General features: G+C 35.8%; 2 protein-coding genes across 3 annotated transcripts; one reads left to right on the forward strand and one right to left on the reverse strand.

Moving 5' to 3' along the window:
• The first annotated feature begins 296 nt into the window (after positions 1 to 296).
• On the forward strand, positions 297 to 9,687 carry LOC100259965 (ABC transporter B family member 27). Its single transcript, XM_002277163.5, has 17 exons — positions 297 to 770; positions 1,716 to 1,790; positions 1,886 to 1,921; positions 2,009 to 2,083; positions 3,448 to 3,572; positions 4,372 to 4,471; positions 4,692 to 4,863; positions 4,940 to 5,058; positions 5,482 to 5,592; positions 5,688 to 5,832; positions 6,244 to 6,376; positions 6,604 to 6,679; positions 7,163 to 7,228; positions 7,361 to 7,468; positions 7,935 to 8,042; positions 8,126 to 8,323; positions 9,336 to 9,687. Exons 1-17 carry the CDS (start codon positions 726 to 728, stop codon positions 9,537 to 9,539), a joined length of 1,896 nt encoding a protein of 631 aa, XP_002277199.1. The 5' UTR covers positions 297 to 725; the 3' UTR covers positions 9,540 to 9,687.
• A 267-nt stretch (positions 9,688 to 9,954) lies between these two features.
• Positions 9,955 to 15,841, reverse strand: LOC100251424 (uncharacterized). Of its 2 annotated transcripts, XM_002280211.4 has the most exons (10): positions 15,538 to 15,841; positions 14,699 to 14,828; positions 14,031 to 14,169; positions 13,537 to 13,749; positions 12,959 to 13,097; positions 11,168 to 11,318; positions 10,960 to 11,069; positions 10,772 to 10,869; positions 10,576 to 10,645; positions 9,955 to 10,275 (listed from the first exon to the last, which is right to left on the reverse strand). In XM_002280211.4, exons 1-10 carry the CDS (start codon positions 15,628 to 15,630, stop codon positions 10,186 to 10,188), a joined length of 1,233 nt encoding a protein of 410 aa, XP_002280247.1. In that variant the 5' UTR covers positions 15,631 to 15,841; the 3' UTR covers positions 9,955 to 10,185. The 2 variants fall into 2 exon arrangements, with proteins under 2 accessions (XP_002280247.1, XP_059598837.1); XM_059742854.1 differs by having other exon boundaries at positions 10,243 to 10,645; positions 15,538 to 15,768.
• Between the last annotated feature and the right edge of the window lie 256 nt (positions 15,842 to 16,097).

Genomic DNA, 16,097 nt, shown 5'->3' on the forward strand with positions numbered 1-16,097 from the left:
GGTTTTATAAAAGCAATATATTTTTTAAAAATATTTAAAATATAAAAAAGAAATTACAAGCATTCCAAAATTTTAAATAGATTTTTATTCCAAAAATTGCTTTTGAAAACTATTTGGAAAAACTGTCACGATACTGTTTTAAAATTTGATTTTGTTTATTAAAAAGAATAGCTTTTCTAAGTGACAAAGTAGGAATTGGTATAGACTTCATTCCAAACCAAACCCGCCGCCTCCATACTATATATTAGTCGACGAGCTACTACTTTTTTGTCACGATTCATAGATTATTACTTAGTCTAGACTCGAGATAAGCTCACTGGAGAAATTGAATGCTGCCATCATCATATCAGTTGGAAGTTCATACGTCATACCTATTTTTAATAAATAATTTAAAAGTAAATACAAGTGAGGATTGGGGAATGACATGAATCTTTATTCTCATTGCTTCTCAGAATTTTGAAGTCAATGGAGCAAAGACACCCACTTTCCACCTCCAATTGTATCAAAGGCTACGTTCGTTTTTTTTTTTATTTCTTTGGTTACTGATTTTCTGCAGTTGTCTTTTTCCGTAACTTCTCTGCATGGGTGGTTTCCCACGACTTTCTTTTTCCATTGTTTTTCCTGCGAAAATGTTGGAATTTGGATTTTCCTGAAGCTCTTATACCCTCTTTACGGATAAGAAACAAAAAAAGATACAGCATTAAGAGAAAACATCCAAACCGAATATGGCCTCTGGTAGTGAGAGTAATGCCCCTCTTTTGAACAAGGAGGTGAGTTTCCTATGAACCCATTTGGTTTTCTTTCTTGATTTCTTTGTATTTGCATAATGTTTTTAATTCTTTGAGTAGCCCATTCAGGTTTTTTTTCTTTGTTATTTTGGTTTTTTTTTTTTTTCTCCTGTAATTTTCATTGAAAGGCTTGTGCTGGTACTGGTATATTCTGAAATTTTTTAGCAAGACCATGTTCTGTTGGCATGCCCATATCAAGATCTTTGATGGGTTTGTTCAGTTTTCTTCTCCATATTAATTTTACTCATTTGTTTTCTGGGTTGGTTGTAATTTCTTCTCCATGATAATTCAGAAGTTGTTTGCTCTTTTCTTATTCTGCAGTCCAGTTTCATTTTTAACCACTTTGCCTTTTTCATAAATTCTTCTTGTCTCAAGGAGATTGGTTTTAACCCTAACACAAATTTAGGCTCATGGATACGGAAGAAGTTCCTCACACGGTACATATGCAGTGGGTTATTCTTAGCCATATAAACGTTTTTTAAAGTTATGTCAGTTCATTTAGCTTAAGCCCAGAAGGGACATATATAGGAAAGAATTTCTACACAGTATTAAACTCCTCTTAATTATGTAAACACGTTTTAAATTCATGATGACCCATTAAGCCCAAAGACCTGGTGTGAGATCGGACATCCACATGGAAGGGAGCAGGTGCTTACAATTTAGCTTTTGAATAAATGTTCCAATAGTTGTTGAGTTGTATATATAATTAATATACAAGCAAAATTGAGTTGGTGGTATGTATAATTTTGATGTAGCTTAGTAATCCTACAGTCTAGATGATGAGCTGCCACATCAATGGACTGAACAAACTTCTTTCCCTGACTTTTCTTTTCCATGAGACAAAAAGAACTCCAGTTTCCTTCCAAATTTCAAATAGGAGCTTTTAGTTTATCTTAACTGATAGTTGAATCACTTTTATCACTCTAGGCAGAGAAAAAGCCAAATGATGACCAGGCTGCCAATGATCCCCTGACAGACCTTGAGCGTGGAGATGCAGATCAGGTGATTGTTATTTGTGTTGTTTGAATCCACGTTTCCATTCAACTCTCATCAGGAGCAGTTCTATAAGCAACTTGATTTTATTTTGGCTAATACAGGCAGCAAAAGTGGGATTTTTCAGAGTATTTTTCTTGGTAAGAGAGGACTTGCTTTTATAATTATTTCTAGAAATGGAGTCACATTTCTGTATATATGAAGCTGATGGCATCTCCACTTTCCAGGCAAAGCCTTATGCTGGGAAGCTAATTATTGCCACCATCGCACTTCTGATAGAATCTACATCACGTGTTATGATTGTAAGTTTTCTTTTGTACTGGTGCCTATGCTCTGTCTCTCTCATGTTTCTTTTCAACAAAAAAATATCATCTCACTGGGATTAAAAAGGAAAGAAAGAAAGAAATACCTGCTTAGGAATGGTGTTGGCTCAGCGATGAATGTCAAAATCTGGAACTTTCAAGATTTATTATAGCATGCTCCTTCACAAGGAACAGGTCTTCTATTTGAATCTACCTCATTCTGCTTGAGGTGAGATTGAAGATCAATACCATGTCATGTACACAACTCTTTTTTCTATCTCCTTCATAACTTTGCATACTATTTAAGCTTTTTCTAGAAGTTACAAAGCCCAAAGTCATAAATATTCATGACTACACCATTGTCACTTGCCCAACCACATGAAGGTCACTAATCTGCCCCATTTCAAGCCCTTTTCTCTGACTTTCAAGTATTAAGTCATTATACTAGTATTTTCTAAGTTAAATGACGGTGGCTTCGGAATCAAACTTAAAAGTTGAGTTGATAATCTAATAAATCTTAATTTTCAGTCCATAAACACTATGCCTCATTATTCCTCCAGATTTAAACCATGGGATTAAAAGAGGCAGAGGTCTCCCTAGGTCCTTAGTGGAGTTTCTAAAGGGTGGAACTAGAAGTCCAAGCAACTAAATTTCTTGTGTTTACGACATCTATATGAGCCATGCTGTCACACCTCTTTGTTTCATATATTATAGAAATATAACATTGGAAAATCTTGAGTTCAATTTAAACCCCCTTGGGCACATTATTAATCATGGATGTGGCTTGGAATGGGATAACCCAAAAAATTGATAGTCACATTATATTGGACCACATAAGTTTGCTGAGTGATCAACTGGACACGAGCTAATTTCTTTGCTTATTCTCATCTAGGTATTATGGTTGCTAATTTCTTTGCTTATGCTCATCTAGGTATTATGGTTGTATTGTTCCTTATATCAACTAGCTTATTAAATGAAAATTGGAAGTGTTTAATTAAACATTTTTTAGGATTTCCAATATTTCATGATTTATATCTTTCCCTTCCTTTTTTTTTTTATTTTTTTTTTTTTTCTCTTGGATTATGACTAGAGTCGTTTGTTTTCCATAAAACCTATCAAGTTATCAAGCAATGAGAATGTTAGTGTTAACTATAATAGTAGTCTGTTTGCTGCAAGTGGGCATGGCATATACAGGTGAAAACTGTTTCTTTAACTCCTCGATTCAGACAGATTGCAAAAGAAATATCCATGTAAGATCATATCACAAACCACAAAATTCAAAGGCAAATTTGAACATATAATTTGGTTTCTGCTCCTATTATATTTTTCTTGGTGTGTCTTATATTTAGTTTCTTATGTTACAGCCAAAATATTGTGGAATAATAATAGACATTGTATCAAGAGATATAAGGACTCCTGAACAACAATCTGAAGCCTTGGTTGCTGTCAAGAATGCTGTACTAGATATTGTGATGATAGTTGTATTAGGGTATGGCCAATTCTACCACAGTTTTCTCTTCTTTGATCTTCATTGTATTTGAGTACTCCAGAAAATTCTGTAGCATTTGTATTCCCTACAGGAACTGATAACTCTATTCATTTTATGCAAGACGTGAAATGAGATTATTGTTTTCTTTTTCCTACCAACTGAATATTTTTTTGGTTAACATTTCTTTGAGGGCATTTGATGATCTAAAAAAATTGAACTCATCCCTATGCTGCTTTCATGTGTATGTTGATGATCCCATGGTACATCACCAAGCTTAATGCTCAAACAAGACAGAAAAGATGTGGATTGAATCCATTTGCCAAGAAATGCATTGTTAGTGAATTTGTTACTTTTGTCGATAGGCCATAACAAATCAGAAGTTCAATTCCTGTTCTACCCAATGGAAATTGTGATTTGGAAAATAACTCTTCCAACCCCTCCTAATCTATTGAAACCAATTCCAGGACTTTAAAGAGCAAAAGAAAATTTTTATTGATCTGTTCGGTTTTATGCTTGTTTATGCCTCTATCATGGAGTTTCTTTTATTAATGCTAGTTTGTTTGAGTCTTATTCCCACCTTTGAGTTAAAGATCTCTTCCAGATGGCATTGGTGATTCCATTAATTTTCCATTTTAGCTTAAATAAAAAATAAGAAATGGCAGTCACTAATTTTCCTCCATGTCTGCTTTTGGATGCAAGAAAATCCTATTATCATATCCATTTTCCCAGCTGACATTGGTTTTTGTTGACTGCCCCTTGCAACTTCTTAGGCAATTAATCAACCTTCATTTCTTTTTAGTTCTCTGTGTTCAGCACTTGAGGAATGGTTGTTTGCTTCTGTTAGTGAAAGGATTGTAGCTCGTTTGAGAAAGGACTTATTCAGTCATCTCATTAATCAGGTAAGCCCATCAATTCATATATGTTTAAGCCATTGCACTAGCGGGTTTTATGGGTTCAAATTCATAGATCTCACTATACACATTTTACATGGTGTTGGAGACCATGGAGGCATAGTAAGGAAACTGGTCCAAGAGTATTTTTTTCTACAATCCACTATTAGTTTTCGCCTGGGCCTTTTGAGTACAATTTGGCATACTTGATGTTTTACTGGATTCACAGGAAATTGCCTTCTTTGATGTTACTAAAACGGGGGAACTCCTAAGCAGACTATCTGAAGACTCCCAGATCATAAAGAATGTGGCAACTTCCAATCTCTCTTCAGCTCTTACAAGCATAACAACTGCTGCTATCACCCTTAGCTTCATGTTCTCATCATCATGGAAGTTAACATGTAAGTATTTGCAGTAATTCATTTTGAGCAATGGAGTATTATACTATTATGCTTACTATTTTTTTTTCCTCCATAGTGTTGGCTTTGGCTGTAGTGCCAGTCATTTCAGTTGCTGCACGTAAATTTGGTTACCATCTTCGCGAACTTTCAAATACAACTCAAGCTGCAGCTGCAGAAGCTTCCTCAATGGCACAGGTTGTAGGCAACATTTTAATTCTGATTTTTATTTTATTTTATTCTAGTAATAGTGAATCTTGGAAATCATATACATTTTATAATCCTAATATTTTGCACAATGTGTACCATAATGAACCCCTGGCATTTTTTTTCACTGAAAAATTCTGAATTAATGTTATGTATTTGAAGTTTAAACCAGCTAGTCTGAACCCCGTCAAGTGACTGCAACAGAACCTGAATTAAAGTCTGTGTTGAGTAATTTTCTTGTTTTTCTGATAACTGTAACTTGTATGTTGATGTTAAATATTGTTAGACAAGTAAGACATCCAGTTGGATCCTTCTGTTCTATATAAGTGAAAGGGCTTACCAGTGAGTTATTGTTGGTTAATCTTCTGAGTTTTTCAAGTGGTAGTTTCCCTAAGCAAAATTGATGCTTTATAGGAATCTTTTGGGGCCATTCGGACAGTGAGATCTTTTGCTCAAGAAGGTTATGCAATTTCAAGTTACTCAGAAAAAGTTGATCATACCCTCAAGCTTGGACTTAGACAAGCTGTGAGTTTCTTGATTTCCTCTTATCATTTGTAAGATGGTGATGCATAGATATGAGGAGATTCTGAGCTTTGAACTATTACTGTTTTCTGCCACAGAAATTAGTTGCTCTATTTTATGGAGGTCTAGATGCAGCATCCACATTGTCTCTTATTACAGTGATGGTTTATGGAGCTATCTTAACAATAGCACGCTCAATTACTACTGGCTCACTTACATCCTTTATTCTGTATTGCTTCACAGGTACGTCCCTTCCTGTATGCTGCCTCCAAAAGTAGGCCAAGATTTTGTATCACTACTGAAATTTTTGGATTGAACACAGAAGAATTTCAAAATTAGCCGATCTTTTAACATCTTCAGAGTTTTTCTCTGTAGCATGATTAAGACCTCAAAGCTTACTAAAATATAAAAATCAAGACAAGAAGCCATTTCTTGTACATGGTTACATGTACATATTTTTTATGTTGTTGATCTTCTTTTGATGGTTTTATCAACTCAGCTTTTGATTTATATTTACCCCAAACCAATATTCTTAGCCTGATTTAGCACTTCTCTATAGCCTTATCAAATAGAATGTAATTCACAGCTTATACTTTATTATCAGAAGTTTTTGGATACTAAAGTACTTAATGTGCTAAAACTCTTGAAATGCAGTTCGATCCTCAGTATCCTCACTAGCAGGACTATATACAGCTGGAATGAAAGCTGCAGGTGCAAGTAGGAGAGTTTTTCAGCTGCTAGATCGTGTCTCAACCATGCCGATATCAGGGAATGAGTGCCCCTTAGGGTTGGTTAACTAACATCACTCTGTCCTCCCCACATCACCTGTGCATACCAATCACTGATTTAGGAAATCAAACTGAGAAATTTTTTATTTTAAGAACTACTGATTTAGGAGATCTAACTGAGGACCTTTTTTTTTAGCATCTAATATCAGTAGGTAACCATTTTGTTGGCTTTTTTACTAATGCTAAACCCATCCTTGTTGATGACAATGTGGGTTTGATGGAGCAGGAATCCAGATGGAGATGTGGAATTAGATGATATCTGGTTTGCATATCCTTCTCGGCCCAGTCACATGATACTCAAGGTAATGGTTTTGCACAGTTATATGTAATTGTGTTCTGAAGACTATCAACATATATGAGTGTGCGCGTTCTGAAACTGGACAAGCATTTAAAACCAAGAATATGCTTCTTTTCTAGCAAACCATCATTATTCTTTTAGAATCAATGCACATAGATACCATGGTTATGAGTTTGTTTTATTCTCTCACCCCCTTTAGGCTTTAGGATACCAAGATGAAAAGGAAATGAAAAATGTCCGTACTGCTCTGTCTTGTAGAAGAGCTGTCAAGAAAAGAAAATGGAATTTTAAATCTAACAGCTAGCTGGGTTGGAATAGTTCTTGTAAGAATCCAAAAAGTTATCCTTGACTTATCTAATCAAAATGCTTGATCCCATACAGGAACCATCTAACCATAGTATGAGTTTAATATGTTTACAGTAGATGACAAGAACTGAAAATTTTCGGACTACATCTTAGTATCTAACAACCCTTGTTTCAATTTCAGGGAATAACTTTGAAACTGAGGCCTGGTTCAAAAGTTGCCCTTGTTGGTCCAAGTGGTGGTGGAAAAGTAATTATCATTATTCTTTCTCTGTTAGGCCATTGCCCATTCCTCTTGACTTCATTTTTTCCAGTTTTAGATAAACAAGTGATTGACCAAAACCTAGTGACAACTTCATTAACTTTGTTTTGTATATTGCAGACAACAATTGCTGGCCTAATTGAGAGGTTTTACGACCCTCTCAAGGGAAAGATTTTGCTAAATGGGGTTCCTCTAGTGGAAATATCACACAAGTATCTACACAAGAAGGTAATCTTGGCCCTAGATATTTTTGTTGGGAAGCCCATGATATTCATTTTTATGCAGTTTATCTTGCTCCCATGAAATTTTTATGCAGCCAGTGGCAAGAGAAAGGAGGGGTTGCTTTATATAGAAAGCCAAAGAAAAGCCCTTAGTGAAGAACTAGAAAATTAACAGACTCATTCACTGCTATCTCTGCTCAAATGACATTCATTATGACTGAATTCACCTGTAGTAGCTTAAAATGAGGACTAGGAAACATGATTGGAATAGGCCTAAGGTCCTCCCTAACAGTTAAATCACTAAGATTAGCCAGCTGAACCAAAATTATTTGAATCTTAAAGCCTTGATGGCATGTCAGCATCACTTTAGGTTTACTCTTGTCATAACCTAAAACCATTAGAATGCTAATTTTTAATATTCTTATATTGGTTGTGAACACATCAGCTGTCATTTTTTCTTCCAAAATATGCAGATAAGTATAGTGAGCCAGGAGCCTGTACTTTTCAATTGCTCTGTGGAAGAGAACATTGCCTACGGGTTCGATGGCAAAGCAAGCAGTTCAGAAATAGAACATGCAGCTGTGAGTTTTCAGCAGCTTCTCTTTTCCCCTTCAAAATTTTGAGTTGGCAATTGTATATGCTGACAGAGTTACGGCAACTGCAGAAAATGGCTAATGCCCATGATTTCATAGAAAATTTTCCTGAAAAATATCGAACTGTTGTTGGAGAGCGTGGGTTGAGACTCTCAGGAGGCCAGAAACAAAGGATTGCAATTGCGAGGGCACTCCTGATGGACCCAAGAGTTTTGCTATTAGACGAAGCCACCAGCGCTCTGGATGCCGAGAGTGAATACCTTGTTCAGGTGAGACTGGCATACTCATAAATTTTAAGCTTGAAAGTACTACTTTTACAAAGCATTCAAGCGGATGGCACTCAAGCTAATAAGGCAATGCCTAACCTTGACACCATATTTGTTTGAAAACTATCAATTGGATTAAAATGCATAGGCAAGTAATGTATTGGAAGCAACCACAATCCCATTTTAACTTAGCAGCTTTAATTCTGTCAGTAGCATTTTCAATCCCTACACCAAGATAACACAGATTATGGAAGCAGGCATTTGAGTTTCTCCTATGGCTGCCAAGTTAATCATCAGCCCAAGTTTGATAGCTGCTATAACTAAAGACCAAAGTTGACCCCATGAAAACTTTCTATAATCATACCCCAACAGATCTTGTTATGCTGTCATGCATTTCTATAATCTCATCAACCGAACTAACTCTGCATTATCTGCAAACGATGAACTGCAAAATATGCTTTCATTTGTTTCAGACAGATACAAGAAGTCGTATCATCAAAGTTTCCTGAATTTTTGAATTTATGTGAGCTTGTTATGTAAGAATCTAAGATCAAGGAAAATTTGAGGAATTTTAATGGCGTATATTTCCTGGTTGGAACCAGATATGGTACTAAGAAACCATGAGAGAAGGGGAAAAGGCAAGGATGGAGAAAAATAATGAAACAATAAATAAATTTGAACTCAAAAAATTTCTGATCTTCTGTAATTATAATTTTCTTGAGAATAAAAAATTTGAAAATATACAAGCATTTTGTTCCTTTCTCCACGATTCTTAGTGAGCACCAAATTAAGTAGGCAAATCATGTAAACCATTTTCCCTTTCTTCTTATGAAATTTCTTTATTTCTTTTCAAAGGAAAGGTATAAAATGTTTTGGAGATTAAGAATCCAAATGGAAGAAAGGATAGGATCATAGGAAAGCTGCCTAAGCTAGGGGGTATACAAAATGTGCATGATTTTCCACCTGATAAAATGATGCTATTTCTTGATTAACCAATCCTGGATGTGGTGGGCAGGATGCAATGGAGTCTCTGATGAGGGGCAGGACAGTTCTGGTAATAGCACACAGGCTTTCAACCGTAAAAAGTGCAGACACAGTTGCTGTAATATCTGATGGTCGAATAGCAGAAAGTGGCAACCATGAGGAGCTTCTCAGCAAGAATGGTATTTACACTGGCCTCGTCAAAAGGCAACTCCAAGGACCTTCAACCCCCAACTAGTTATATTAGGTGGACTGAAATCTTCGTTTGTAAATGATTCCTCTGCTTGAATGATTAGTAATGTGAAACAATGTTCCAAACCTGTCATCCCTTTAGACTATTCTTTACACCCCACAATACAACAGACAAATTGTCTTGGATGCCACAATTCTATTCCAACACAGCACGGTCAACTAGTGAAATCAACCTAAATCACATGAAAAAGATAGATGCTCGTGTTATCCTACTGAAGCTGCACCAACTGGGCTTCTCACTGGAAGACCTATGTTTTACCAGTCTCATGTTTGACATGGTTACAATCTGACTATTTAATTTTTCTTCAACACCCCATTAGAAGTAAGTGTCCATCCTCATCTTTACCGTTAAAGATGGGCAATCAAGTTGGAAGCTGATCAAGAAGAAATCCCACACAAAATTGAAGGGAGGAGCAATCCAACAAAACTTTTAAATACAATACATGTTTGTGAATGATACATGCTAATCCATGTAGTCATTTAGCTTTGGTAGAATGAAAAAACAAAACAAAAAATAACTTAAACTCTGTCAAAAGGAAAATCAAATGAAACTCAATTGCACTTCAGTTCAGCCCCAATCTCAGTCTAACCTATCTCTAGATAATGCTGGCCGACAAAAAGCAGTGATTAACTTATCGTATCGTCAAGCCTTGCATTGCCTGAGAGCCATCTTCACTTATCTTGTTGGCTTGAATGGTATTGATGACATTTGCAATATTACCCTAGAGAAAAAAACATCAAGGAAATTAAACACCAAATATAAGTAACCATTGCAAAAAGGAAAGGGGTTAATGGAAATACATTATGATAAAGCAAATATAATAGGCAACCATATTGGCCTCTTCTCAACTATTTCCACACCAACAAAATCAGGTGCCTCTAAAGGTACACCATCAATTGTGCATGCAAGGTTCAGAAAAAGAATGATACCAGCTGAAAGGCTTGGGAAATAATAATGTGATGGCAGATATTGACAATGGGACAACAACAAACACAAGCATTAATTCTGGGAAGTTCATTACCCTCCATGTCAGTAGCTTTGATCGAAGGTTTTGCCACTGCTGCTGCCCAAATACACGCTCACTACAGCGGCTACTCATATCAGACCCAAATGGAAACCAGTTAATAGTGTATAAATCAAGGTCAATGGTGTAGTGGAATCTTTCTTTGCTGAAAGTGGAATAAATCAGAAACTAAAAAGGGAACTAAATGGAGTACCTCACAAGCACAACTTGATTCATTTGGTCCATCTTACAATCCATTAATTTCACAGTTATTGCCTTAACCACCCAGAGTTCCACCTCATCATCATCAATCTGCAAACAAAATTGCACCAATATATTTAACCAACTTGTAGATGGGACACCTGGTAGAAGCAGAGTAAGAAAGAGCAAAGATGCTTTTACCCTAAGTGTGTCTTTGATGAGAGAATATGGAATTTGACAAGATTCATCAGAGCCAAGATCCACCAGAGACATTAACCTCATCTTAGTTATACAGTCTTCATGGACAAGACCTGCAACATTCCCAGATGCAAATTCCAAATAAAAGAAAATTGGCTAGGTCATCTACCAGAACAGGGTTTTAAATGTTGCAAGATCAGAAAACAATTACCATAGCTTTTAAGTAGAGTTGAGTTTGCAGCATGAAAATCTAAATAGGCATCAAGCCTCTGAGTGAGAAAAATCTTCAGAAGCTGATAGACCAATGCATATTTAGCGTCTTTCTCCAATTGTCCTACTGCAGGCATATCCAGCAGATCACACTGAAATACAACCAAAAAAAAAGGAATTAATTTTCTGGGCACCCAACCCAAAATTATAATCAAGACTGAAGAAAAAATAAAGAGAATAACAGGTGGTGCAGGATGCTTGCTTCAAGAATAAAGAGATACTATAACTTGAACTATGGTTAAAAAAACCATGTGCAGTAACAATGGCACCCCCGGAACAAACAACAGCAGACACAAAACATGTCTGGATTTATTACTGATCTATTAATTATCCAAGCACCATAACACCCAAGCGACATTTCTGGGACTCAGGAAATCAGTTATAGTTTCAATCTTTACCTTCGTCCTCTTCTCCTTTTATTTTTCTCTGAAAAAATCCCTTAAAGATCCTACAAATTTCCTCATCTATTGAATAAATCACCCTTAAAGAGTTTTGCTCTCTCAGATCTCCTTGATTCATCAAAGTTTTCTTTTAAGTTAATCATAAAAGTGTATCTGTGTTCAAAACAAAGACAGTCAAGATCAGCACCATACAGCCATCAGTCAGAAGTTAAAGGTCGGTTGCTAATTTCTCATCTCCTCAAAGGTGTTCTCTGGGACACAGTTGAAGATCAACTGGCTTCACTTGAGAAGTTTTCTGCCACTTATAAGCTATGAAAAAGGGAAAAAAATGCTGGAACTATAATCATTTCCTTAGTTTACAAATTACTAAAATTGTTTATGCCACAAAATTCTTCCCCCCCCCCCTCATTATTTGGGTTTCAACTGGATACTAGAAAGCTTTGAATGAAGGTGCTGGAATGTATTTTTTTCCAGCACTGTAAAATTGGCTACTCTTCTACCACTGTAAGCTGGGTTGTAGTCAAGTGTCTGAGTAATAAGTTTTGTTGTGATAATACTCTTGTTCCATTTGAAGTGCTTAGTTGTCTTTCCTGTGGTCTGACCTACAACACCAGTATTCATAAAAATGAATTTTTTATCACTAGTTTGTTATATCTGTTATGCTCTGGTGCTAACACTGTAAATTCTGCAAAAAGAGTGATTTAGAGATTAATTTTGACATGCCCTTCTGTTTGCATGGTACTATGTTTGTTTGATGGGCTTATATGTTCAGCTCTATTTGGAGCCAATAGTTGTGGGAAAGTGAGTGGTAATCTGTGTAAGTGGGAGTGTGGGTGTGTACTTCTGTTTGCATGGTGCTATGTTTGTTTGATGGGCTTATGTTCAGCTTTATTTGGAGTCTATATTTGTGGGAAAGTGAGCAGTAATCTTTGTGTGTGTGGACTGCATTGAGAAGATTCAGTGACTCTATCACTCCATGGCAGATGATGATCTCACTACAATTTTTTTTTTTTTTGATAGGTATGATCTCTCAATACAATGATTAAGGGCCACTCCTTGAGCTTAAAGAAAAAAGAATAGGCAGCCCAGGTTAAAGTTAGATGAAAGATGATGAAACTAAAACTGAGAGACCATACAAAGAACAAATTCATAAAACATATCAACAGAAAGAATATACACATCCAACATGAAAAATTACATAGAACTCATCTTCAGATCTTTGAAATTAAGACCCTCAATTTTATATATACATACATACATACATATGCATACATACATACACATACATACATACATACATATATATATATATATTTTATAGGCTCAAATACCTGAAACATGTCTGGTGCCCTCACAAATTCCATAATAGTGCGGACAGCTTCTTCCTTGGCTTCACTCATGGTATATGCATCTTCTCCAGAAAAGGTAGCTAAGTACTTGGTCAGGAATTTGAAATAATCCTTTCCCAAACTATAAATAAAAAAATAAAATAAAAAATCCATAAAAATCAATTTTATAAAAATAATTTACTAGGAAAAGTAATAACGAAGTCTTTTTGGATACCCATCCTGCTTTCTGTTTTTTTTTTAAAATAAAAATAAAAATAAATAAATAGTAGTAACTTCCATGTGAAATATAAGAACTTTTAGAGGCTTACACCGAAAATGTAATGGTTTTTCAAAACTGGATAAAAAAATTGAGGTATTAAAAAAATATTACTACCTCAAATTTTAAAATTTTCAAAAGCTATTTTTAAGGACATAAGCTACGTCAAAAAATTTTGTATACGAGTTTCTGTTTTTAAAAACAAAAAACAGAAAGTGTATCCAAATGAAACCTAAAAGACATTAACCAAAAAAAAAAGGAACTGATTGCAGCATTATAAAAAGAAGAATCCTTCAGATTCTACCTTTTATTTTCTTTTAAAATATTAGAGATGTTGAGATAGAGAGCTCTCTGATCCAAGATCCCGATATTCCACTCTTTCAAGAAGCTATCCATCATTTTGAAAGAAGGGATAATATGTTCGGTGACTTTTCCATTGACTGCCAAATTAAGAGCCTTCATATAAACATAGAATCGGCTGTATGGATTCTCTAATAGATTGTAAAGATTAAACAATCTGAAAAGAGAAAAGAGGAAGACAAGCATGAGTTAATGCCTCAAAAATTACACAAGCTAAAATAGCAACCATGAATGGTATTATATCTTCTATTTCCAACATGCATACATTTTTTAAAAAGGAAAATAAGAGGAAATATATTAAAACTGAGAAAAGAACTAGTGCACCAAAGAACGCAGGACGTATACAACAGTTTCCAAAAGGCAAAGCAAAAAAGGCATGCATACAAAATATATTCTAATGTGTGAGTATAAAAAAGGGGGAAATAGAAGCAATATTACATCTTCAAACGCAATGCAGCCTTGTCATTTGGTTGTTGAGTAATTTTTGCAGATATAAACTTTGCCATCTCCAATGCTTCATCTGGACTTTCAGACTTCGTGACAAGATTACAGATGACAGTGAAGATGCACTCAAGATCTGGGATTAAAAAATATATAAATCAGATATCATTTATATAAAGAGGAACTTCATCTTACTTGATTTTGTTTTTGCACAACTTGATCGACCAAAACTGCTTTGACCCATATAAGACTTTGTAAATTTTCTAAGTTGCTATTATAAAATAAAATCACCCATAACAGGATCACTTAGCCTGCATATGAGAAAATGGACAATAGATTGGGACAAATCCTCACTCTCAAAGTCAATCATCCCGACCTAATAACAGTTGAAAATAATGGACTAATAGCTGTAAACATCACATGAAAATCACAGGGTGAAAAAAACTTATCAATACCATCTCGTGTCTACAGCACAAGTAATTTACAAAATGTTGCAATCTTGTGTCAGGAGAAAACGTTGAGACAAGCATGCCTATTTAACAATTATCAGTCAGTTTATTTCTTTGCCTATTTTGCTCTCGCCCATATGCACATCCATTGCCGCATTCTTTAAGAACAATCTCGGTCATGAACAAATTCAAGCATTAAAGAAAAACAAACTGTACCTTTATCTGATGCTTTGGAAAACATCAAGTCAGCAGATGTGAGCATTAATGATGCCAAATCCAACCATCTGCCCCTCACCATGCATTCTTGAGCTTCCATACATAATCTAGTCACCTGTGGCTCAGCAACCTGGCAATGACCAAAGACACAGAAAATCCAGATAAAATGAATTCACCAAGACCCAATTTTAGCAAAGACTCTCCAAAAAACAAAACCCAAAAGAGGGGGGAGAGAGAGTACTTAATCCCCTCATAACAACATAATATCATATTACAATCCTAAACATCAATTCTAGGGCTTTTGGTGTTCGGGTCAAGATTTGTAAGCTGGACTCCATGTTTGGATCCTAGGAGTCATGGAATAGGACTCCTAGGAGAATAGGGCCAGAGAACAGGACTATCTTGGCCGGGCCACAAGATTGAGAACCATGAAATCAGCCCCAGAAGCATGGTGGTCTATTACAATCCTAAAACGTTAAAGGACTTTGATTTGAAGCACTCCATCAGTCATGAGGCTTTTGACATTAGGCGAGTCTCCCTCGTGAAAGGCAGAATCAACTACAAAAGCCGGGATGAAAACCCAAAGTTTTAACAAGAAAATACGAATGCTCAAGCATTCGATTAACATGCAATCAAAGCTCCCACTTTTCCGTAATATATGCCAATCACCAACCCACCTCGCGAACGATTATAGAGGTTCGTTCTAGACAAATATGTATATCAACAATTCCTCACTCGATTGAAGCCAGTGATTACAAATCACGAAAAATAAAACCAAAAGGAATAATTTCAAATTAAACCCCACAGATTACATACAGAGAGACATGTGAAAACAGTACCTCAGGACCAGCGTCGGCCCAGGAAATCTCGGCGGTGTAGCGGACGACGGAAAGCGCCGGATCTTCCTCGGAAGTAGGCACAAGGGTCGTCATTGTCGAAGCTCCCTCTCTCTGCAACGCCAAATTGGAAACCCTAGTTATTTCAGCAGCAGGAGAGGGAGAGAGATAAAAACCCTACCTCGGAAGATGGCTACTAGTAAATCATAACCAAGTGGGAGTTTTTGTTATAGACGGTTACTACCGTCTGAGTACTAGACGGGTGTTTTTATCTAATGGGTCGGGTCGGGTCGGGTAGATTCGGTTCGGTTTGGAAGCCAGCCCAACCATTCGATCTGGAAGACTACCAAATATAATAAAAATTATTTAAAATTTTCACTTTTTTTTTCAATAGAATTAAAAAATAAATAAATAAATAAATTTGAAGATATTTTCGTGGAAACTTTATTCTGTTTAACCATATGCTCAATTTCTTTCCTTTTTCTTCTCCTTGCCAAAATGGTGATGTGTTTGTTTCCCGAGAATCTTAACTAACAAATAAATATCTTAATCCAACTATAAGA

This window comes from Vitis vinifera, chromosome 14, assembly GCF_030704535.1.
Source record: "Vitis vinifera cultivar Pinot Noir 40024 chromosome 14, ASM3070453v1".
In the NCBI taxonomy this organism is placed as follows: Eukaryota; Viridiplantae; Streptophyta; class Magnoliopsida; order Vitales; family Vitaceae; genus Vitis; species Vitis vinifera.

Coding starts and splice junctions, on each gene's coding strand:
- LOC100259965 (XM_002277163.5), top strand. CDS start 726: ATGGCCTCTGGTAGTGAGAGTAATGCCCCTCTTTTGAACAAGGAG. Junction 5,833..6,243: donor TATTCTGTATTGCTTCACAG/GTACGTCCCTTC, acceptor CTTGAAATGCAG/TTCGATCCTCAGTATCCTCA. Junction 6,377..6,603: donor GGGAATGAGTGCCCCTTAGG/GTTGGTTAACTA, acceptor TTGATGGAGCAG/GAATCCAGATGGAGATGTGG.
- LOC100251424 (XM_059742854.1), bottom strand. CDS start 15,630: ATGACGACCCTTGTGCCTACTTCCGAGGAAGATCCGGCGCTTTCCGTC. Junction 11,319..12,958: donor GGGCACCAGACATGTTTCAG/GTATTTGAGCCT, acceptor GTTGTATTTCAG/TGTGATCTGCTGGATATGCC. Junction 10,870..10,959: donor TCATCAAAGACACACTTAGG/GTAAAAGCATCT, acceptor TTTTGTTTGCAG/ATTGATGATGATGAGGTGGA.